The 21,749-nt window shown below is 44.3% G+C and overlaps 2 protein-coding genes across 6 annotated transcripts; one reads left to right on the forward strand and one right to left on the reverse strand.

Annotated features, from left to right (window-relative positions):
- Nucleotides 1-121: 121 nt before the first annotated feature.
- On the reverse strand, nt 122-15,608 carry LOC114449426 (nucleoprotein TPR-like). 5 transcript variants are annotated; one of them, XM_028427097.1, is made up of 55 exons: nt 15,346-15,608; nt 14,922-15,026; nt 14,696-14,760; nt 14,464-14,554; nt 14,258-14,361; nt 13,986-14,150; nt 13,778-13,870; nt 13,248-13,328; nt 13,040-13,127; nt 12,707-12,844; nt 12,515-12,609; nt 12,162-12,359; nt 11,980-12,087; nt 11,676-11,899; nt 11,411-11,574; nt 11,202-11,326; nt 10,967-11,115; nt 10,681-10,843; nt 10,217-10,351; nt 9,955-10,095; nt 9,654-9,855; nt 9,341-9,537; nt 9,117-9,257; nt 8,915-9,031; nt 8,622-8,825; nt 8,326-8,507; nt 8,052-8,199; nt 7,817-7,954; nt 7,259-7,390; nt 7,023-7,153; nt 6,717-6,927; nt 6,484-6,633; nt 6,246-6,338; nt 6,054-6,158; nt 5,708-5,920; nt 5,326-5,364; nt 5,021-5,206; nt 4,821-4,932; nt 4,433-4,626; nt 4,069-4,339; nt 3,794-3,985; nt 3,559-3,674; nt 3,016-3,090; nt 2,866-2,926; nt 2,711-2,784; nt 2,435-2,630; nt 2,152-2,354; nt 1,972-2,052; nt 1,771-1,862; nt 1,524-1,636; nt 1,342-1,440; nt 1,117-1,258; nt 906-1,003; nt 509-616; nt 122-313 (listed from the first exon to the last, which is right to left on the reverse strand). In XM_028427097.1, the coding sequence occupies exons 1-55, from the start codon at nt 15,494-15,496 to the stop codon at nt 258-260; spliced, it is 7,455 nt and encodes a 2,484-aa protein (XP_028282898.1). In that variant the 5' UTR covers nt 15,497-15,608; the 3' UTR covers nt 122-257. The 5 variants fall into 5 exon arrangements, with proteins under 5 accessions (XP_028282898.1, XP_028282895.1, XP_028282897.1 ...); XM_028427094.1 differs by having other exon boundaries at nt 2,711-2,926; nt 3,559-3,671; XM_028427096.1 differs by having other exon boundaries at nt 1,771-1,859; nt 1,981-2,052; nt 2,711-2,926.
- Nucleotides 15,609-16,012: 404 nt separating this feature from the next.
- On the forward strand, nt 16,013-21,467 carry odr4 (odr-4 GPCR localization factor homolog). Its single transcript, XM_028427719.1, has 14 exons — nt 16,013-16,093; nt 16,421-16,524; nt 16,614-16,730; nt 16,941-17,033; nt 18,675-18,781; nt 18,863-18,899; nt 19,247-19,390; nt 19,460-19,555; nt 19,888-19,935; nt 20,059-20,178; nt 20,258-20,369; nt 20,732-20,932; nt 21,084-21,140; nt 21,363-21,467. The coding sequence occupies exons 2-14, from the start codon at nt 16,426-16,428 to the stop codon at nt 21,431-21,433; spliced, it is 1,302 nt and encodes a 433-aa protein (XP_028283520.1). The 5' UTR covers nt 16,013-16,093; nt 16,421-16,425; the 3' UTR covers nt 21,434-21,467.
- The last annotated feature ends 282 nt before the right edge of the window (nt 21,468-21,749 follow it).

Consider the following 21,749-nt stretch of genomic DNA (forward strand, 5'->3'; position numbering starts at 1 on the left):
AGGAATGCAATGAAACTACACATGACATTGCTGCTAGTCAGTATTTCACTTTATTATTAAAACAAATGTCTTAAGATGACAGCAACACTAAGAAAATTACAAAAGAGCTGGAACAAAAAGGACAAAACAAATGTCTCACACAGTGTGAACTGACACACACAAAGCTGTCATATCTGTCTTGTGATTATTAACTTAACTGGATTGGAGATTTGTTGAAAAACTGAATTCAGAATGTGTTTTTGGATAAGATGACTCCATTAGGCGATGCCCCCCCTGCCCATGGACCCACCCCTTCCTCCTCGGGAGAAAGCTCCTGCAATATATGAAGAAAAACAAGATTTGTATTAATAGCATGACGTCAGTTTGTCACTGTTCTTGTTGTCATTTTAATATCTAATGCTGCTCTGCTTACTGCACTCCAATAAACTGCTTTATCATGACCCTTTTGAATCTTTTGTCAGTGTACAGAAAAGTAGCAGGTCATTTGGTAACACTGTTTGTTGCTCACCTCTGCGGCTGAGTAACGTCCTGCCCTCCCCCCTCCCCCCTCTGCTTCCTCTGCCCAACAGGCTGCTCATCAGAGGTTGTGTGCGGCGCGGTGTAGCACTGCTGGTGTCTGTGGATAAAACCAGAGAGAAATCTGCATCAAACTACAGAGAAACACTTTACTCAGGGGTTGTTGTAGCAGAAACAAACACAGTGCATCTTGGGTGTTGAACTGCAACAATAATCCAAGTAATTACCGTGATTACACATATATACAGAGCTTGTTACTTAAATTGTCATTTAATAAGCACTGTTTATAGAAAAGTTTAGATGACAAAAAAAGAATGGTCAGCATGCACATAAGAAACATTTATACATGCTTTAAATGAGAACTCTGGTAATAACATTAAAATATGTACCAGGATCTTGGCTGGTAGACGGCAGTGAAGCATCATCACTTTGCTGACCTGCCGACTCCATGTCTGCCTGACTCTCCAGAGAAGACTCAATACCAGGGCTGGAAACACAATAATTGAATCAAAAACAATAAGTAACAAAAACAGTCTGGAGCCCCGCTGAATGTAGTGTGAAACAAAAAGACTTTTATGCAGGCCTAACTTAGTAGCTTACCCATCTCCTTCATGCTCCATGAAGACCTCATCTCCATCATCTGCAGCAGCAGCCATCCCAGTGGAGGCAGTTACCATGGGAACTGACTGGGAAGCCATATTGTCACTGCTTTCTGAGGGCAGTGACTCTGTGAAGACTGTCACTGAAAGAGACAGAGAGTCAGGGAGGATGTACAAATAGTGCCCTGTGTGTGTGTGTGTTTGTGTGTGTGTGTGTTTATCTTACCTGGTGCAGCCACTTGTAAAGGTGTGGTGGGGACACTCCTTCCTCCTCCATCTTCATCATGAGCAGCCAGGAAGAGGGGAGACTCATACATACCCAGACCTACACACAAGAAGGTTTTAGAACTAAAGAATCAAACCTAAAAAGGTTATGCAAGTTAAAATAAGTGCTACTCTGTTTAGTACCTCCTTGAGAGGCCAGCTGTCCCAGATCAGAGTGTGAGGCTGATGCCTGAGGCAGCAAGTCTTCTGGAGGGCCAAACCTGAATCTGGTGGACAGGCCTGCTACCTGAGGAGAGCTGAGGAGGTTAAAGATGGAGAGAGAGTTACTCTTATGACTGACATGCAGTCTATATTATCTCTGCCAGTCATATCAGTAGCGTTTCTTCTTCGGTTTGATTGAACCATCACACACACTCTGTTTGGATCTTACTGTATAGCCTCTGCAAAGCCATCCGTGCGATGTGGAACAACCAGAGTGGGAGTACTGGGAACCATTCTGTCATCATCATCAAAGAAAGGCTGCTACACACACAACACACAAATACAGCATGTCATGGCACATACATGAAAACCCTAACAAGGTTGAACAAAGCGATACAAAAATAAGAAAAAAAGGAATCTCCGTACATACATCTCTTACCATGCTGCCTATTCCAGGGGTGAGCTGAGGTCCCCGTCCTGATGATGGTCTGCGCAGCTGGGAGGACTGTCTCTGATTAACAAGAACCCATCAGTCAGATGTCATTAAATGGTTTTTTGTCCCTCTTTTTGTACCAGTTTTAGGAGGGTGATGTGACTTTTCTGTTCTTACCTGTGTGTGTGGGGGTCCCAGCTCTGGAGCTGGAGGTTGGATGTAGAGGCGTGGTGGGAGGGCGTGTGGGGGCCTCCGTGTGTGGGGCAGGCGGGGTGTGAGGGAGGAGGAAGAGGGGGAGGGTCCAGAGGAGGAAGTTGGGGGGAAGTATACAGGGTCTCTGGGGGGATCGGACTCTAGTGTCGCACCACTGCTGCTTTCACCTGAAAGAGATAAGTGAACACATTAGCATGTGTCAGGTGGAGGATGACTGAACTCTTGGCAGAACTGGGGCAGTGCTCACCCCTCTGGGTTGGCTCAGAGGGGCGCTGAGAGCCCGATGACGCTCCACAGACATTCTCCTCAGCACTGGTCCCTTCTGATGGCTCATTCTCTTCTCCTTCCTCTTCAGCCTCTCTGCTGCCCTCATTGCTCTCTTCGCCACCTCTGATCCCACTGTCAGCATCATCATCTTCACCTTCATTGTCCTCCTCTTCATCCTTACAGAGAAGCATACAGCGAAAGCCATCAACACCTGGTATTAGATCACAGCACATTCTAAATCAATCTGCAGCAGCACCTCTTCTTCTTCCTCCTCCTCCTCCTCTTCAGCCTCCTGCTTCTCCTCTTCTTTGCTCTCGCGGCTCTCGCTGTCTGTGTCGATGACAATCACATCACGAACTACAGCTAAACCCTGAGAGGACATCTGATCCGAGGGGACAGACTGGGACACACCTTCATCCTCGATGTCTTCATCTTCTTCTGCTAAGACTGGAAAACCTTCTTCTGGGAGCTCCTACAACAGAAACGCACCAAATGATGAAGAACGGCTGCATGCCAAAATGGTAAAGCTTTTTATTTTTTGTCAGATTCATGATAACCAACCTGACTGTCATCTGGTGAATCCTGTTGTTCTCCCTCATCCCTCAGCTCTCCTTCCATCTCTGAATCACCTTCCATCTAAAACACACCAAGTTACACAGTGGGAATCCCACACACAATCACACCAGACTCCCTCTGTTGCACCTTTATGACCCTGGCTGGTTCACTGTTGTGTTTCACTGTGCTGTGGCACGGTAAACATGGTTTACACCACATAATCATGTCTTTTGCCAGTAAGGCAGCATTATACTGGCTTCATTAGAAGTTTGTGAACAAGGGAAGGTAAAATACGTAGAGGTCTGTGCTGCATCTTTGTGTGGAAAAGTTCTATTGCCCAACACGCTATGACAATAAAAGCAGCCCAAGCTGATTAATCACAGTTACACAGTTTTGGACTACATGTCAGATTGCATAGAATTTCTGGAGTGTGCAAATTCACTCAATTACATTTCATGTCCTTTTTTCCCAGCAAAGTCTCTGAAGACAGCTGTACAAATGATGCAAACAGGGTAAGTTCAGTCCTGTATCTATGCATTTTGTGTTTACCTGCAGTGCTATTGTTGGCTTTAGTCGTAGTTTTTTTGTGGTTGGAGGTGTGTGTGAACTTTCTGGTCTGCTTTCCTCATCCTCAACTTCATCCTCTCGGATTCGCTTGGAACCTGCTTTAGTCAAATCAAGATACAGTAACCATTTGGGTGGTCAGAATGTTAACAGTGGAGTGAAACAAGGCCCCCTGCTAGAGGTGACGGCCATTTGATTCTTTCCAGTGAGATTTTTTTACCTGTTGAAATCAGGGACGTGGATGTGGATGGTCGCTCTGCCTCCATGCTGGACCCTGCATCTTGACTGGCCACCTGCTGCTGAGTGGGCTGGACAAAAGCTGTGGCCTGGGTGCTGGTTGGCGTTACGGAGGTAGGTGTGGTCACCAGACTGGAGCTGGTAGAGTGTACAGAAGCTCCCGTGCTCATCAGCACTGCAGGAAGACACACATTCCACTGTCAGATCAAAAGTGTCATTCACCCACTGAATCATTAACAGGACACCGAGGGCTCTTACCCTCTTGGTTTTCAGTCTGTGTAGTTGGCATCACAGTGGCCATAGGTGTTGGGATGGGGACAGTTGCCGGGGTAACCATAGGCCGGATGCTTGCGCGGGGCGTGGCCTTGCTACCCGTGGAGGGGCTCGGCTTGTTGCTGGGAGATGGAGTGCTTGGAGTTGGCCGGATGTTGGCAGTGGGAGGCTCAGTCAGGCTGGAGCTCCCCCTGTCTTGAGCAGGACTCTTCAAAGAGATTTGTCTCTGTTCTGCAGTTCTGGCCTGATCGACCCCCTGTTGCAATCGGGCAACAATAACAGGGGTTAGAGAACATAACATGGAGTTTACAGAATTGAATCATATGCTATTTTCTAAAAATACATGTACCTTAGCCCCACTCTGGTCCTGCGGTTCGTCTCTGGGATCAGAGTGTGTGTGTGTCTCTCTCAGTTCTCTCAGCTCTCTGTCCAGCCGAAGAAACCGACCTTCATACTGGGACTTGAGGGCATTCATTCTCACCTCCAGTTCCTCCTTACTCTGTTTGAGTTCTTCATTCTCCTGATTGAGCTGCTCTTTCGCACCTAAAAGTCAAAGATAACATTTTTACCTGATGTCATGACAGATTCTATCTTTACTTTTTGCTTAGCCAAGCACAAGCCTATGAGCAAGTGACGGGAACATGTATTGGGCATATAAGCTACTAGATGTAATTCCTTTTGGGAATGTTCTATTACTGACAGCATGTCTTCGCTTCACAGTGTTTACACATGCTTACTGTTTAGCTGGCTGATTTTGGTTTTTACTCCCAGAAAGACCTTCTTCGTCTTTTCCTCCTTGTCAGCGATCTGCTGTTTCAGCTGATCTTCTCTACTCTTACTCTCAGACAGCTGAAGAAAGAAAACATAACAGCATAAATACATGTGTTCCATGCAGATACACACCACTTTGATCAGGGCACAGTTTAGAGCATGATACCTCCTGTCTGAGTTTTGTCAGCTCATCCTGTAATGACTGCGTCACTTCCCCAGCAGCATTAGCATCGCTGGACTGGATAGACTGAGAACTCTGGCTCTGGTTGACCTGGATGGTCTCATTCGCCTGCCTAGCTTCAGTTAGCTGCTCCTGGAGACGTTTAACGTCTGCTTCACGGTCAGCAACACTCTGCCAAGAAGTAAATTAAACAAATTAATTTTTGTCCTATTGTTTTATAATTGTGCATACACAATACATACATGTTACACTTATATTGTGGCCACATATATACAGAGCTTGTTACTGACCTTCTGCAGGCTGTCCATCTGGCCTTGAAGCTCAGTCACCTGTTAGGGAGGTCAGTAAGACACAGACACAACTTACTTCACTGTAAGCAAGCGACGTAAGCATAAGACACAGGGTGCACACTGCAGTGTGTTTAGCACTTGAGTTTTTTTAATCTAGACAAAATTAAACTGTTAATACTCCAGAAAAGACTCTGTGTAACTTAATGTGTATGAAAATAAGAAATCAGCAAAATATTTTTGAAACCTATTTAAGACAGCCAACTGCACTTTCACTAGAAATGAATTTGTTTAGATACAAAACAACATATTAATAATAACTACATACCAGAATAGAGAGCGTATGTGTTAGAAACACAACAAAAACAAACAGAATGCTCCTCACCTTGTTCTCTGCCTGGCTCAGAGCAGTCTGGAGATTGGTGACTTCCTGGTTGTGGCTCTGCTGGCTGGTCTGTTGGCTCTGCTGTAGCTCTTTCTGATTGGTGAGGTTCTGCTGGAGGGCCTCTTTAGCCTGCTGGAGCTCTCTCTGGAGCTGCTGGATCTGGCTCTGACGAGCCTGAACTTGAGACTGAGCTGATTTTAACTGGTTCTGTACCTTTATATTAGAAAGAAGGTTAGTGGTTATGCCTGGTCTGTTATTTGCTAGGTACTTTTGTTATTTATTAACCATTAAGAACACACCTACAAATGAAACAAAATGTGTTATATATAGTGGTGGGACATCTTACCTGCTGGGTGTGGGTCTTGGCTTGTTGAAGTTCTTTCTGACACTGGGTCAGCTGGGTCTGACTTTGCTGCAGTTGTGTCTGGGTCTGAGACAACTGGGACTGGACCTGTAGAGGCAAAGAGGTGACACTGAGCTTTTCTCCTTCCCCCTGAACAGTCTTCCCAGCAGCTTCAATTAACTGTATTGTGTTTACCTGTGACAGCTGGTTTTGGACCTCCTGGGTCTTCTCCTTGGTCTGCTGGTGCTCCTTCTGAGTTGCGTCTAGCTCTTGCTGAGACTTCTGGGCCTGGTGCCAAAGTGATTCAAAATGTCAAAACGTTGCTGTAAATTTTAACTATTAATTTTCACCCTTGGTAAATGGAATGAAGCTGCAACAAAGTGGGCTGCATGTTTCTGCACTCTGTGTTGAGTTAAGGTATCTTTTAGCTCACCTCCTCCTGTTTTTTCTGCACTTCCTCTTTCAGTGTATTCAGCTCCTCCCGGGTCTTGCTGAGCTCCTCCTGGGCTTTGTTGAGCTCCTGCTGCACCTCCTGGCTTGGAGCAGCCTCACTTCCTGCTTTGGCAGCCGTTTCACTGACCAACTGGAACACACAGACATGTACTCAATGCAGTTTTTAAACTTATATTCAACAGGTCCAAACTTCTCCTTAAACCACAGTCGCACCTTGTCATGCTGCACTTTGAGCTCCTCATACTGGGTCTTGTAGCGGCGTCCGATCTTCTTCACCTGATTGATGGTCTTGTTCTTTTCCAGAATGTCGTTGTTTTTTGTTTCCAGGTCTTTTTTCAGAGAGTCTCTTTCAGTTGTCAGCTGTGCCACAGACTCTCTGAGGCTGTGCAGCTGAGACTGAGCTGAATTACTGCTGGCACTTGATCTGATTTACAGAATGGGAAATCTGTTAGGATGCTTTAATCCTTTATTGAATAAAATGGAATTAGCTCAGTTAGTTTTAATTCATGTGTGTTCTACCTGGCCAACTCAGTCTTCAGCTTGGCCGTCTCTTCAGCCAGCTGTGTGATGCGTCTCTGCTGAGCCTCTCTTTCAGCGACGAGTTTCTGTCTCTCCTCAACATTGCCATCTTTCTGTTGGCTAACTAGTTGCTGCAGTGACACAACATCAAGTTAAGCAACATTCCACAAACTTTAACAACATAGAAACACACAAGCAGAAACAGCAGATTGTAGTCTTCAACGCAGTGCTGGTACCTGTGCTTTGGCCTTCCAGTGTTTGAGGTCTTCCTCCATCAGCCTTTTATCAGCCTGCAGGGTGCCGTTTTTCTCTGACAGGACAGACATAGAGTGATGCAGCGGGCCGATGTCTGTCTGGAGCTTTTTGACCTGACAGAGGCAGAATGCAATGAGTTAAAGGGGAAGATGCAGGAAAATGATAAATGATAAATGATAAACTTGAGTTGGATTTTAATGAGGGCACACATTTCACCAGTTTTTTTGCTGTCATCATATTCATTACTGTATTTCCAAGAATGTGCACAGTAGGCTAAGAACTTTTAAAAATAATTGTATTACCTAATTGTTACCTAAAGCCCTTGCCAAACATCTTAACAGCCTTGTGGGATCAGTTCTCCACAAAAGAGGCAGTTGGCATATTATTGGGTCTATGTAGCTCCTTGTAGCGTATTTTTGGGATCATGCACCAACTGTAAAAATTCTATCTGTCAGACTAGTTGTGTAAAATATGCTTTAACATAAAACAAACAATATATTCAGTATCATGTAATTTATTGCAGGAGGGGAGGAACTCACTTTAGCTTGAGCTTGATGCAGCTCCTGCTCCAGTTTATCTTTGTCCATTTTCAACATCCTGTTGGTTTCTTGGAGAGCACTGATACTCTCCATCTTCTTCAGCCGTTCCTCCTGCTGGGCCAGACTCTTTGCTGTAGCCTGGAGAAGAGCGTGCAGACAGCCCAATTACAATAAATAATATATTCTTGCGGGAAAAGTCATTTTGTGAGTGTGAGACATTTCTCCCATCATATACCTGCATCTTCTCCCTCTCTGTGTTCAGAGCTTCCTGTAGTTCTTTTAGTTCTCTGTCTTGGTGTTTCACTCGCTGTTTGTAACGAAGAGCTTCCCCATCAGACGCATCACAGCGAGCCACAGCAATCTCCTTTTCCATGCGCACAAACCTACGCCACAAACACACCATTTAAACTCTATACTGGCACCTTTGATAGCTGTTACAAGAGGGATTCTGTGTTGTCTATTTTAATAATCACAAGGGTTAATAGGCATTATCTCTAAACTGTTTTTACCTGAGTATTTCTAATATCTGTTCAGTGGTCTTCCCTTCCTCGCTAAATGACAGGTCAAGCTGCTGCTGTTGGTGCTGCTGCAGCTGCCGACTCTTGGCAGCCATTTCATCCATCTGCTGGTGCAGGAGATTGTTCTGCTTTCCAAGCTCCTCAGAGCGACGGCTCTGATTGGACAGGTCCTCCTACAACAGAGTCAAGATAAAGATGAGTGAGTAAAGGCAGTCTTCAGAAGCAAAAAGCTTTACAACCCAGGGAGGTCCAGTTTTCTCCTTTTCAGCTCTTCGGTCTCATCCTACCTTCAGCTGTTTCTCCACTGTGTTCCAGACGGCAGTCTTCTCCTGCAGGAGAGAGGTCATCTTTTTCAGTTCCTCTTCTAACTCCCGCTTCCGTGCCGCTTCTTGTTGGGACCTTTTCTTCAGCTCCTGCAGAGCCTCCACATCTGCAGCATGAAGCATTAGCTCGCGCTCATACTTAGCCTGTGCCTCTCCTGCTAGCTTGGTCTGATAGGAGAGAGTGGGAGTATGTCAAGTGATGTTCTGATTCCAGACTAAAAACACTGGTGCACATGTGTGTGTGTGTGTGTGTGAACCTGCAGCAGGTTGTCCTGTATGGCCTTCTGCTCTAGAGTGACAGCAGCAGTAGCTCTCTCCAGTGCCTGCTGCTGCTCTGCCTGGCTGGCCTTGAGACTGCGCTGCAGCTCGGTCACCTGAGCAAAAGATAAGAACGGGACATTACAACAGGCGTGCAGCTGATTATTTGATTCTATTTTAGGATTTCATTAGAAATAATACTTGTTTCTCCACTGCATCCACAGCCTTTCTTCTCTCCTCTTGCTCCTGCTGCTTCATTTTTTCCAGGTCTAAAATCCTCTTCTCCAGCTGCCTCTGAACCTCCTCCGAGTCTTTCAGCCGGACCTCCAGAGGGGAGCGCAACTAAACAATGCAGAATCATCAGTACACGTGTGCAGGCAGGTGTTTAAAAAACAAAAAAAGAGAGAACAGAGTTGAAGTCATACCTCTTTCTCTTTCTTCAGACTGTCTTCCAGAGTCAGTACCACAGCTCTGTACTGTTCCACAGTAGCATTAGCATTCTTTAGCTGCTCTGTTAGTTCACCGTTTTGTTCCTCTGCACTACGCAGGAGGCTTTTCACCTCTGAGAGCTCCTGCTCTGATTGGACAGACTGCTGAGAGGCTGCTGGTACTGGAGAACGTACTGTGGGACAGAAGTGGTTAAACACTTGTTGTCAAACTGACACACAACCTGCTAGTTTAGATATTCACATATGGATTCAATGTCTGTACATAAATATGTAATAATTGCGTCTTCACCTCTCAGTGGCGCTCGGAGGCCTGCAGCTCTGGTAGTCGGGGTGGTCGTGTTACTGGAGGTTGTACCATCGGTGGAGGTAGCTGAAGCCAGCTGAGATTTCAGTGCAGCCACCTGCTGTTCAGAGCTTCGCAGAAGCTCCCGGGTCTTCTGCTGCAGTGTGTTTTGGGTCTCTAGCTGCTTTTTAGCTTCTAACAACTGAGCCTGCAGAGGAGGAAGAGGTAACAAGAATAGAGAAAGTGGAATGTTACTGACACCATCATTTGTCCAATGCAGCTATCTCTTACTATTTCTACCACGTACGTCCATATTACGTCCAAGGGCATGCCTCTGTGCAACTTCTTGTTCCAGCCTGGTCTTCATTGAAGCCAGTTCTGACTCCAGCTGTTCTATTTTGTTGTTTAATCGCTGACGAGTCTCTGTCTCTGTACGCTCCATTGTCAACTGTCGACAAATATGATTAAAACATGAGACAAATCGTGTATTTGGAATTCAATTTTTATGTACAGGCTGGTTATTTTATGGCAAAGCAAGCATCATTTCCACCAAAACCCTGCTGGTGTACCTGTATAGCCTTCAAGTTGGTGAGCAGCAGGTTCTGGTTGCGTTGCTCAGCCAGCATGGCTTCCCTTTCTCGACCAAGGCGGCTCTCTGCTTGTCTTAACATGTCCCTCTCTTTAGTAAGGTTCTCCACACGCACCTACAGATAAGGACAAAATAAATATTAGGATATAGTACGGTAACAGACATAAAAGACACAGAGTTCATAATTAGGTCAAATTTACACTTTCTAGCACTGTCTCCAAGAGAGACGATAGTTTCATCCTGTTACAAGAGAATGGTAAGAAATGTTGGTTTGGTAAGAGTCATAAGATGATCACTAACACTTTATGTGTAACTTAGTGGTGCAGATGAAGAAAATGGTCCTAACGTGAAACAAGAAAGAAACTAAAAATCATGTAACTGTGAATCATCCTCTGCGTTTACAGCACATTAACAATAAACAGCCATCACTGCTCTTTATCACACCTCTTCTAGTGCCAGTTTTTCATTAGCCTGCCTCAGGTCCTGGCTCATGGTGAGGATGACGTGCTCATGTTGTTGGGATGTTGCAGCCAGTTTTTGGTTCCTCTCCTGCAGGGCAGAGATTTCTCTGCGGTACGCTGACACATTCTCCTGGATTATCTCATACCTGATGAGCATAGGAACATATTACAACATATCATCAAATGTTACATGATGCAAAGTAATGTCTGAAAACAACTTCCACCTATGTGTGTAGTTTTTATTTACTTAACAGCGATTTTAAACACACCTCTTGTTGCTGAACTCCAGTTGAGAGGTCAGCTTGGCTTGGCTGGAGCGGAGTTCTGTCAGCTGTCTCTGCAGCCGGTCATTTGTTTCATTCAAGATCCTGTCGTTCTCTGCCTTCTCTTTTTTATACAGAGTGAAGGCATCATTGAGCTGCAAATGCAAACAAAACCATCCACAGGAGATTAGAGGAGCTGTGGCATATTAAGAGAAGGAGAAATGCGTGCACTCGTGCTTACCTGTTTTAAAGCAGCTTTGGCCTGAGCAGTCTGTGCAGATTCAGCAGCAGCAGCTCTCTGCGGAGTAGAGCGAGTAGCTGGAACTGAAGGACGGACATGTGCAGGGGGGGAGGGAGAGTCCTGACCTGCAAGCACACATGAAATTAAGTTCAATTATCGTGTTCAACAAAGGTCTTCACAAAGGCCTTAGGTTAGTGTTCTGCTGTGACCTTGAGGAGGCAGGCTGAAGCCGGTGCTCTGTGTCAGCAGGGCCTTGTACATGTCTCTTTGCCTGGCGCTGGAGTCTGCCAGCTGTTTCTGCTGGTTCCTCTGCTCTTTCAGCTGCTCAACCTCCTTCTGAAGTTTATCCACACTGGACTCCAACTCTGATATACTGCAGGGAACGTACACAAATATATGTGAATACACAAAGCTTCAGTGCTGAATAATGCAATCCTCCGACTGTGTCACGTTTTTTTTTTTTTTTTTTTTTACCGTGCTGATGTTACTTGGTTCTGCTGTTTGTCCTTCTCCTCCTCCAAGTCCCTCAGCCTTCCCAGCAGGCTTTGGTTCTGCCTCTGGAGATCCTCCACACTGCGGAAGGACAGCTGGCGAGGGCTGGTCACCTCAGAGGTGCTGGAAATGTCAGCAGAACTGCTGTCGTCTTTGCTAACTCGATTTCCTCTGGCTTCTTCCAGCTCCACCAGAAGAGCGCACAACTGGACGAGGGGGATAATGAATTATAAGAGCAGCCGCATAATTATTTGGATCATTTTGTAAAACGGATATATGGGTATACCTGTGTAGATGTATCGTCCAGCATTCTTTCTGTTTTGAGTTTGTCTCTCTCCAGACCTTCACAGCACTGTTTAGCCTCCTCCTTCTCTTTCTGCAAACTGTAGATTTCCTGTGTGTGCAGTGTGTACGTTTTAAATGACAAAACGGGTGTATTTAAATGTATTTCTAAAACAAATGACATACTGTCCGAGCCTGTTCCAGCTTGTTGCACAGTGAGGCCATGGATCTCTGCATGCTCTCATACTCTTCTCTTTGGCGCTTTAGGACCGGTGCTTTGGACTCGACCTCCTGGACGATCTCATCCAGCACCCTGCTCACTCTCCTGGTCTCCTGCTTCTCCAGCTGAAGCTGTGTCTGACACTCTGCATACGCATTATACAGCTAAACAGAGAGACAAGGAGGGATTTTTACTTTCGATACAAACAGCATGTGTGCAGGTACACTTCTGACTGAACTTAATGTGCAGCTTGCAGAAAGTAACATTCTGCACTTAAGATAAAATGACGTCAGAGGATCTGCAGCTAAATCAAACTCACGTCAAAGAACTTCATGCCAGGCTTAACAATTGCAGCAATGGCTGCCGCAGATGGACACATGGAGTTCAGCTGATCCTCAGTCAGAGAAGGTGCACCTGGAGCAGAAAGCACACGTGATTGTGGAAGGGGACATAAGTGTAGGACTCTGTATGGGATGACATAAGTATCTCAAAAATGTACGTGTGTTCTTACAGCAGTGTTTGCCTGAAGCCTTCATTGTAGCATTTTCCAGCTCCTTCTCCATTTTCTTAATTTTCTCTTTAAGCTCCGCCTCAAGCCGCGTCTTGAACTGTTCACCCTCAGACACCTTCTTGTCCAAAACTTTATTGGCTACAGAGACAGAGACATCAATCACAAACAGGCCATCAGGCTCAGCATAGGGAAAGCAACATGTAACAGGCAGAAAAGAGAAGACAGTGGCATTCACCTCATAACAACCTGGCTTTTCTGTTAGTGTATACAAATTTGCTTTAAGCCAGACACAGTAATGAATCTTAAAATTGCAATTAAAAACTAGAACCATACCTTCTCCGGTGTCTTTAACAAACTTGGTGAGTTCTTCCACTGCTCTGCTCAGTTCCTGGTTCTTGGCCTCCATGTCTGTTGCTGCTCCCTACAGAGAGAAAAAAAGATTTTACATACTGGCTACACTGTAAAGATAAAGCTTTAAATGGATAACACCCTGGTATCCATTTAAATTGTTAAAAGAAACATTCTCTGCAATAACTCTCACCTTGTAGAGAGAAGACAACTTGACGTGAGCGTTGAGCTCATTGCGGTATTTCTCCTCCATGGCACTCTGCTCATCTCTGGCCTGGAGACACAATAACACTACTTACAGCAAGTAACAACTGTTTGTTCATTGTTCTTTCCTTGATGCATTTTCTGGTTATTGAACCCTTAGACAAAAAACTACAGCCATCAACATCCTGGAAGCCAAGATTTTTCCTAAACATTAATTTCCACTGTAAGACAAAATTCAAAATTCATATTCTGCTGGGTAAAAAACTGAAAACAAGTCTTGATGTGCCCTTACTTAAAGGTTTCTAAAGTTTTGACTTGGAATATAACACATTTAATTGTATACTATATAATTAAAAAGAACATACATTTCTTTGATCGCACTGTGTTTACTACCTAATTGCATGTGTATTATTTTATGTAGCTTTGCTCTGTAATGTAAAGAACAGCAAAATAACTAAAAACCCTGTTATCTAAATGTCAACTCAATCATTATTAGGTACAGAACGAACACTGAATTACCTGTTTCAGTTTGTTGTTGAGATCCTCGGCTCTTCTATTTTGGCTTTCACTCGTTTCTTTCAGAGAAGTCAGCTGACTTTCCAGCCTGGTCACCTGTTGGAAAGAAATGTTATAACAAAACACAGAGGATGAAACAGCACAGCATTTCCCAAGAAATGCATAAAGAAGATGGAAGGCAAAAGTTTTAAAGTCCACATGTTGGTGTTACCTGCTCCTGGCTGCTCTTCAGACTGCCCTGCAGCTCCAGTATTTCTTTGCCTTTCTCTCGGTTTGTGTTCAACAGCTCTTCTGTTTTGGTCTTCAGTTCTGCAGATAGCCACTCCACTTTCTTCTCCAGCAGTTCTTTCTCCTGCTCCATACGCTTTTCCCGGTGCTACAAATACAAAAGAAGATAAAACTAATTTCTAATACTGAATCTTAAGGCACTTCTTCCATCATCATTCCACTGAGTTGTAATGTTTCTATAATATATGGTGGTACCTGTACTGAGGCTGCAGATGACTGGATATCATCCAGTTTTAACTGCAGCTCCATCTTGACTTTGTTGGCATCTGTCAGCTTCTCATTCAGACGCTTCACGTCCTCTGCAGACACACAAAACACAAAACAACGTAAACCAGAGAAAGTATTAGGACAAGCTGTTAAACATGTGGATGTTGACCGTTTCTTATAACTTCAGTTCTTACCAGTAAGGTTCTCCAACTCCTGTGTTCTCTTCTCCAACAGCCTGCCCAGCTCTCTCTTCTCAGCTTCGATCTCATACTTGGACTTGGTTTGCTGTGGACACATACATTCAATGACGATACCATTTTGAATTGAAATAATAAGCTGTGATCTGTAGAAAATCTAGAAATGAAATTATTTCGTAATAATTTAAGCAAAGATGAATTCTGTGAGCACTCGGGTTGGTATCTGTACCTGTTGCGCTGGTTTAACATCAGCCGTCTCCACATCTATTCCTTTCAGAGTGCTCAGCTCTTCATCTGCAGAGAGAAGTATTGATTAGCATTCAAAAATAATGCATGATATAAAACACTATATATTTCGGGCTGATGATAGATGAAGTGATCAACTTTGCTCTACAGTAAACCTGACTCCAGGCAGACACCTGTTAAAAAAGTTCTGTATGTGTGTGAACACTCACTGAGCTTTTTGTTTTCCTCCTTGCTTGTCTGCAGGCCTCTGGTGGCAGACAGGATCTGTTCCTGGCTCTCCACCAGTCTCTTCTCAATGTCAAAGTATTGCTGCTCTGTAGGTGTACAGCATCGGACCAGAAAGCATGAATACACAATATAAAATGTGCAACCTACATCAAAGGTGATGCTTTGCTTAATGTCTTCTCAACACACAACAGTGAGTCACTGAATGAAAAGCAAAGTGTAAAAGTCGCACATCTTTCATCCGCCAAAGTTAGCTTTAGCGTGAGAGCTAGGTTAGCGAGTATTTGTGAGCCCGGCTAATCGCACACAGAGTAATGTTTCCTACCGAATTATACAGATGAGAATTTGGCACGATTCTTGTATCCCAGATTTAATGCTAAACAGTAAACAAGTACTGTAGCTACTCACCACTGTCTGCTTTGAACCGCTCATGCTGCGTCCTGAGCGCCTCGTTAGCATTCTGAAGCTCCGTTACAAACTTCTCGAGCTTGTTTTGGACGCCTTTCGGCAGTTTGTTCAACTCTGTCCGCTCCAGAGCCTGAAGCAGGACAGCTGCCATCTCCACTTATCCCTCCAGGAGTATAACAATGACTGGATAGCTAACGCTCATAAAATAATCTTGAATATGTATGCGGTCCGCAAACCCGTGAACCAGGAAAATGTCCAGAAGCCGCATTCAGAAAAAAGTAGGATGTGGATCCACAGACTTTCAAAATAAAGTAACCACTGTAAGGATTGTAGTACACCATCCAAGAGAAATGCAGATATGATGACATCACTTGACTTGGATTTAAAGTAGTTGTTTTTGTTAATATAGATTATTTTGTTGCGATATATAGATTATTTTGTTGCAGTCACAATTAAAACAATACTTTAGTTAGTTAGTATCAACCAGGGTATGCCCTGCAATCAGATCAGCATCAAATTTAATCTAATACCTAAAGTCTAATTTTAAAAAATAACCTATGTGTCTGAAATTAAGCCATGGACTACTCATTTTAGTATTCGATAAACATTTATTTTGAAGAGAAATCAGCGATAATCTCCTATACGTCAGAAACATGCGCCGGAAATACGTCACCACACAATGCATCGCGGTACCCTGTGTTTTTTGCTGTGCTGACGAGCTGCTGCCAGCTGTCAGAACTTAAAGCAGGTTGGTGGTTATTTAATAATATGTCTATGTCTCTTTTCAACTATTTTCCTTACGGTTCGTAGACGTAGAGCTGTAGGCTGTTTTAAATTTGAACGTTTACCTTTTCATTGTGTGTAAATGTAGCTAGTGAATGCTAAAGCGTTAGCTAAAGTTAGAGGAGCCAGGAGCTCTTACTTGTACTACGGTATTTACCACTGTCATTGAGTTGGTTGTTTTTTTAAATTAAGTTAGCAACTACATAATTGTAGTTAATGCTGACCTGTACTCCCTTTCCTGTACAGTGTCATTACAGTACACTGACATTGTTTTTAACTATTTTTCTTTTAGGCAGTATGGGTCGTGGGTATGTAGTGGAAGATGCTGTAGAGGGGTATCTGTCTAAATTATGTGAACAACAAGCAGGTCCAATCACAGGACTGCTTATTGGACAGGTAAGCTTTACTCTAATGTAGCTCAGAATTGCAATAACCATATGTTTGTGGAGTCAAGAAGACACTACATGATATTATTGACTTTGCAGTGCTCAGCCCAAAGGGATTTTGTTGTCCTGGCAACTCGGACACCCCAAAATGAGGAGTCTACAGCAGCAGCTGGAAAAGGTCCGGACAAGGAGTGGGTCACTGAGCATGCACGGCAGGTAGGCAAAGATGGCAGAGGTTCTGGACCATCAGACACTCAATAAAGTGGTATTACTAGTACTTACCCTGTTGATACACAAAGAAAAATTATTAGTAATTAATAAAAAATAGTATCATCAAGTAACATTGTTATCTGAAATTTGTGTCCTCATATAAATAACAGTGACAATAAGGTGTGGCCTCTCTGAAAATTGGCCTCTGGTTTCCAGGTGTCCAGGATGCTGCCTGGAGGCCTGTCTGTACTAGGAGTCTTCATCGTCACCGATGCAGATGCAAAAGACTCGTTAACTACACTCCGACAGGTAAGAGTCATATAAACACACTGCATTTTTACACACTTTAAAGCATCATGTCAGTGGTTATAAATGACAAAGCCAATCAACTATCCACATTTATATTCAACTTTATATGTAAGTCGAGGAAGTGCTTAAATCAGGATGGTGTGTGTGTTGGTTTTAGAGGCTACTGCTCTGTTTTTTTCAGTGATATAGCGGCACTATTTCTGCCTCGTTCTTAGTAGTGCAAGATGGTGTAAACAGTGCAAATAGTCATCATTGTGCAGTGACTATACTAAAGTGTCCTTGTGAAGTGACAGTGCAGAGCAGTGCATTAATTACAACAGCAGTCCAACAGCAGAGGGGAAGAAGCTGTTCTTGTGGCGTGAGGTTCTGGTCCGAATGGACCTGAGGGGAGTGGCTCAAAGAGTCCGTGTCCAGGGTGAGTAGGGTCAGCTGTGATCCGACCTGCACGCCTCAGAGTCCTGGCGACGTACAGGTCTTGGATAGATGGCAGGCTGCAGCCGATCACCTTCTCAGCAGAGCGCACAACACGCTGCAGTCTGTGCTTGTCCCTGGCAGTGGCCCCAGCATACTACACTGTGATGGAGGAGGTGAGGATGGACTCAATGATGGCCGTGTAGAACTGAACCATCATCCTGGCTGGCACCTTGAGTTTCCTCAGCTGCCGCAGGAAGTACATCCTCTGCTGGGCCTTTTTGATGAGGGAGCTGATAGTGAGCTCCCACTTGAGGTCCTGGGTGATGGTGGTACCCAGGAAGCGGAAGGAGTCCACTGTGGAGATGGGGGTGTCTGTCAGGGTGAGGGGGGGGTGATGGAGCTGGCACTTTCCGAAAGTCTACTGTCATCTCCACTGTCTTCTGGGCATTCAGCTCCAGGTTGTTGTCAGCACACCAGGACACCAGACGGTCCACCTCCCTCCTGTAGGCAGACTCATCCCCGTCTGAGATGAGTCCAATGAGGGTGGTGTCGTCAGCAATCTTAATCAGCTTGACAGACTGGTGGCTGGAGGTGCAGCAGTTGTTGTACAGGGAGAAGAGCAGAGGGGAAAGTACACAGCCTTGGGGGGTACCAGTGCTGATGGTCCTTGTGTCCGAGACATTCGTCCCCAGCCTCACATGCTGTCTCCTGTCTGTCAGGAAGTCAGTGATCCACCGGCAGATGGAGTCTGGAACATGCAGCAGGGACAGCTTGTCTTGGAGGAGAGCTGGGCTGATTGTGTTGAAAGCAGAGCTGAAGTCCACAAACAGTGGTGGCTATGTCAAAGCAAGTGACTATGAGTCAAGTTTCCATCTGATTTAAGTAAGTGTAAGTGGCGAGGGCAATCAGCCTTAGCTCTGTTACATGGTGTGGAGCATAAAGCTGTTTAAGTGTAAGATGAAGAGGAAAGAACCTAAAATTAGACGAGCAGTGTGAGAGGTTTTTGGCCACCAGGGGGCAGAAAATACAGTCAGTTGACAAAAACACAACCATCACACATGATTTGTCTTGTTGCAACAATGCCGTGTACCTCTACCATTACCTATACATCTAGCAAAGTTAGTCCAACAATCACTTTATGTTTATAGATATCAACAAAAAAGTCTTAATCTGGCAACAAGTCTCTGGAAGGATGTTTACACAGCAGTGTGCTCTCTCTGATCCCAGCTGGTGTTTGCAGTGGAGAACCTGATCTCCTCAGACCAGCTGTGGAGCCCTGTGGATGATGACGTCACAGACTGTGTCACACTGCACATCAACCCTAAAACCAGAAAGTATCCTTTTCCACAGCCTTGGCCTTGTCCCTGGTAGCTACCAAAAGCTGCGTGTGGTTATTCTTTAACCCTCTACATCAGAACCGTTTGCAGAACCTTTGATATCAAAGACCCCAAGGTTAGTTTGCCGCAGTGATCTCAAAGTTATCCAAATGCATATTGTCTCTATAATGTGTCTTTATGTCAACACTCTACCTGGAGCGAAGGAAAGCTGGTGTGTTATTGAGTTAATAAATACTCAGCCCCTTCACAGAAGTGTTTCAAATGTCCTTTCATTGTTTTGGAAGCTTTCAAAGACCTTTAAGATTTCTTAGAAACTTTGTTTTATGGTTAAAAACGTGTGATTTCCATTTAATTTGTTTGCACTTTTATTAAGATTCTAACTCAACATGTTACACAACACAATGTTTACATGTAGAGATGTTGCAGCATTCATGTCAGTGTCTTTGTGTTTGGCTGACCCAGAGCATGGCCAAGCCTGCAGACTGGAGGTACCAGTCAGGTGTGTGTTCCTCCTGGGCCACAGTGTCATGTAGTCTAACTGTAGACATGTTGGTACCACTGCCAGAAAACAGAACCAGCACACATAACATGGAGGAATGTCTTAAGGTAAACACATGCACAGAATCTTTTGTAAGCATTTCCATAGAACTTTTCTTACAACAGACTTTGTTTCAGGGGGGACTGAAAACGTGGGTGCACCAAATTGAGAGTGGAGTTTGTCTAATAGATGGGAAAAAGCTGCCAGAGGACTCCGATCTTACAGTTGGACAGGTTGTACCCACTTCTTTTCATGTTCTCTTACATTAGGTACCTCAGCATCTTTACTTAAGCTGAGTGACTGAAGATACTGTCCAGATGCTCTTGAGCAGGGCATTCAAACAATGTATGGAGCACCACAGCTGCATGTAAACATAAAGTAATGTGTGTTGATGAAGATTCTCAGTCATCCAGGTCATTATAATACGTAGAGAAGATTGAAGCAAGGCGTCTGGGCTTGTAGAGTTTTCTTGAAGACGAAAATTGAAAGGCGGGATTTTGTACTCTTCATGTGATGTGTGTTTGACAGGAGCATAATGGAGTATATATCCTTTGTGTTTCTACAGAGAAGGAATATGAGACAGATGTACACAGCTCAGCTGCTCATCACACCGGTAAGAGACTCACACAGTCTTGTATAAGCAACATATTTTAGAAAAGCTTCAATAATACTATCAAGCTGTAAGAGGTAAGAGGTGCATGCCTATTAAACAGAAGCTTGACTTCCTGTTTGTTAGGAGGGCCACAAGTTACCAGATGGGGTTCGGGAGTGTGGAGGCAGTGTGTCAGTGAGAGGAGCAATTCACAGCAGAGCTTACATACACAGCAACAAACCCAGGGCCAAACTGGCAGAGAAGGTAATGCTTTAACGCAGAAAACCCAAATTAAAGAGCGAAATGTCCATCCATTTCTCAATATAACTTTAACTGTGTGCAGCTGCTGAAGAGGGACGTGATTTCTACGTTGGCCACACGGGTTCAGATGCTGCTGGAAGAGCTGCTGACATCAGAGGAGGAGAGCAAGAACAGCCGAGGCAAACAGCAGACAGGTAAACACACAAGCTGAACAAAGCTCCCTCTACCAATCATTAGCCTCAGGATAGGCAAGCTTAAGGTCAGGGTTGTGAGAGGGTTTAAAGTCAACCAATCCCAGTAAAGAAGTAGGATTTGCATGCTGTTAGACAGAAGTTGAATTACTCATATTAGATCCAACTGCACTAAGTGTAGATGGATTTGGATAAATTAATACTAGCAAGCATGAGTAAACAGCAACGGACATGTCAGCTGAACTAAAGTTAAATAAGCTGTTCTAGACGTGTGTCTCCGTAGATGAGCTGTTACTGTATGGGTGCCCGAATGGGTCAAACTTGGTGTTACAGCTATCATCTCTGCTTCTCTGTCTCTCTGTCAGAACTCTGCCTCCCTCGTCGTGTCTTTTGTCCAGTGAAAGTGAGCGGGCCGGTGTGTGTGTGTGACTACCAGTTTATTGATGAGGGTCTGTGTGAGGTGACCGACAGGCTGAAAGAGATGCTGGACATCGAGGCAGCCGATGGAGACTTGGACACCAGGCAGGAGATGACTCCTGAAATGATAAAGAGTGATGTGACAGCAGGTGGGCAACGTGTGTGCACAGGGTTTTAAATTAGATTTATCTTTAGAGGAATATATCCCTGTGGCAATGGTATGCTACAGCGTTTTGTATTCTCGGTGGTCAGGTTTGTGTTACAGTGGTATATACACTTAATGAAAATGTGTGTTTTCAGAGTCACCTGTGGACACTGTTGAAGTACAGGAGCCCAGAAGAAACAAAAATTACATGGGTAAAAACATTGTTTACTTACAGTTAAGATAAACACATGGACGCATTTCCAAGGATATATAAAGTCGTTATAGTATTATTAGCAGATCAAAATAAACTAATGTACTTGGATGTAACAGATATTTATCACTTTGGTTGTTGCAGATCAACTACTGTCCTTTAATAGGCTATATGTGTGTGACTGTGCGAGCACTGTCTGATTCTACTCTTCTTTCTTGTTTAGGTGTTGCTATGGCTACTGCTGTTGCTCTGCTTGGAGCTGCTGCTTCTCTGCTCTATCTCAATGACATTTGAGACACAGAAAATAAAGTTTTTTTTATTTTGAACATTTCTGCCCTGATTCTGATATTCAAATAAATAAATGAAAAAAAAGTAACTAATTTAGGTTGCTATATCCCTGTTGTAGCTTATGTAGTCGTGGACGTAATTTATGTGAAAAATCCTAAAATGTGTGTTAAGAGGGAGAACATGTTTGTAGGAGCGTGCACAGAAACCTAACCTGGTCTGGTCTCTGGCCCTGCTGCACTGTTGTTCTCAGGATATGAGGATCACATGAGGCAGGGGTCATGTGATCCTCTTCTCACCACAGCAGTCTACATTATGGCGAGTG

The sequence above is a fragment of the Parambassis ranga genome, chromosome 17 (assembly GCF_900634625.1).
Source record: "Parambassis ranga chromosome 17, fParRan2.1, whole genome shotgun sequence".
NCBI lineage: Eukaryota > Metazoa > Chordata > Actinopteri > Ambassidae > Parambassis > Parambassis ranga.

What these genes read in the sequence shown, in the direction of transcription:
- odr4 (XM_028427719.1), top strand. Translation starts at nt 16,426, where the DNA reads ATGGGTCGTGGGTATGTAGTGGAAGATGCTGTAGAGGGGTATCTGTCT. An exon ending in CAGGACTGCTTATTGGACAG is followed by an intron (nt 16,525 to 16,613) that starts GTAAGCTTTACT and finishes TTGACTTTGCAG; the next exon opens with TGCTCAGCCCAAAGGGATTT. An exon ending in CTCAGCTGCTCATCACACCG is followed by an intron (nt 19,936 to 20,058) that starts GTAAGAGACTCA and finishes CCTGTTTGTTAG; the next exon opens with GAGGGCCACAAGTTACCAGA.
- LOC114449426 (XM_028427093.1), bottom strand. Translation starts at nt 15,496, where the DNA reads ATGGCAGCTGTCCTGCTTCAGGCTCTGGAGCGGACAGAGTTGAACAAA. An exon ending in CTGGCATGAAGTTCTTTGAC is followed by an intron (nt 12,360 to 12,514) that starts GTGAGTTTGATT and finishes CTCTCTGTTTAG; the next exon opens with CTGTATAATGCGTATGCAGA. An exon ending in TCCAAAACCAGCTGTCACAG is followed by an intron (nt 6,159 to 6,245) that starts GTAAACACAATA and finishes TTGCCTCTACAG; the next exon opens with GTCCAGTCCCAGTTGTCTCA.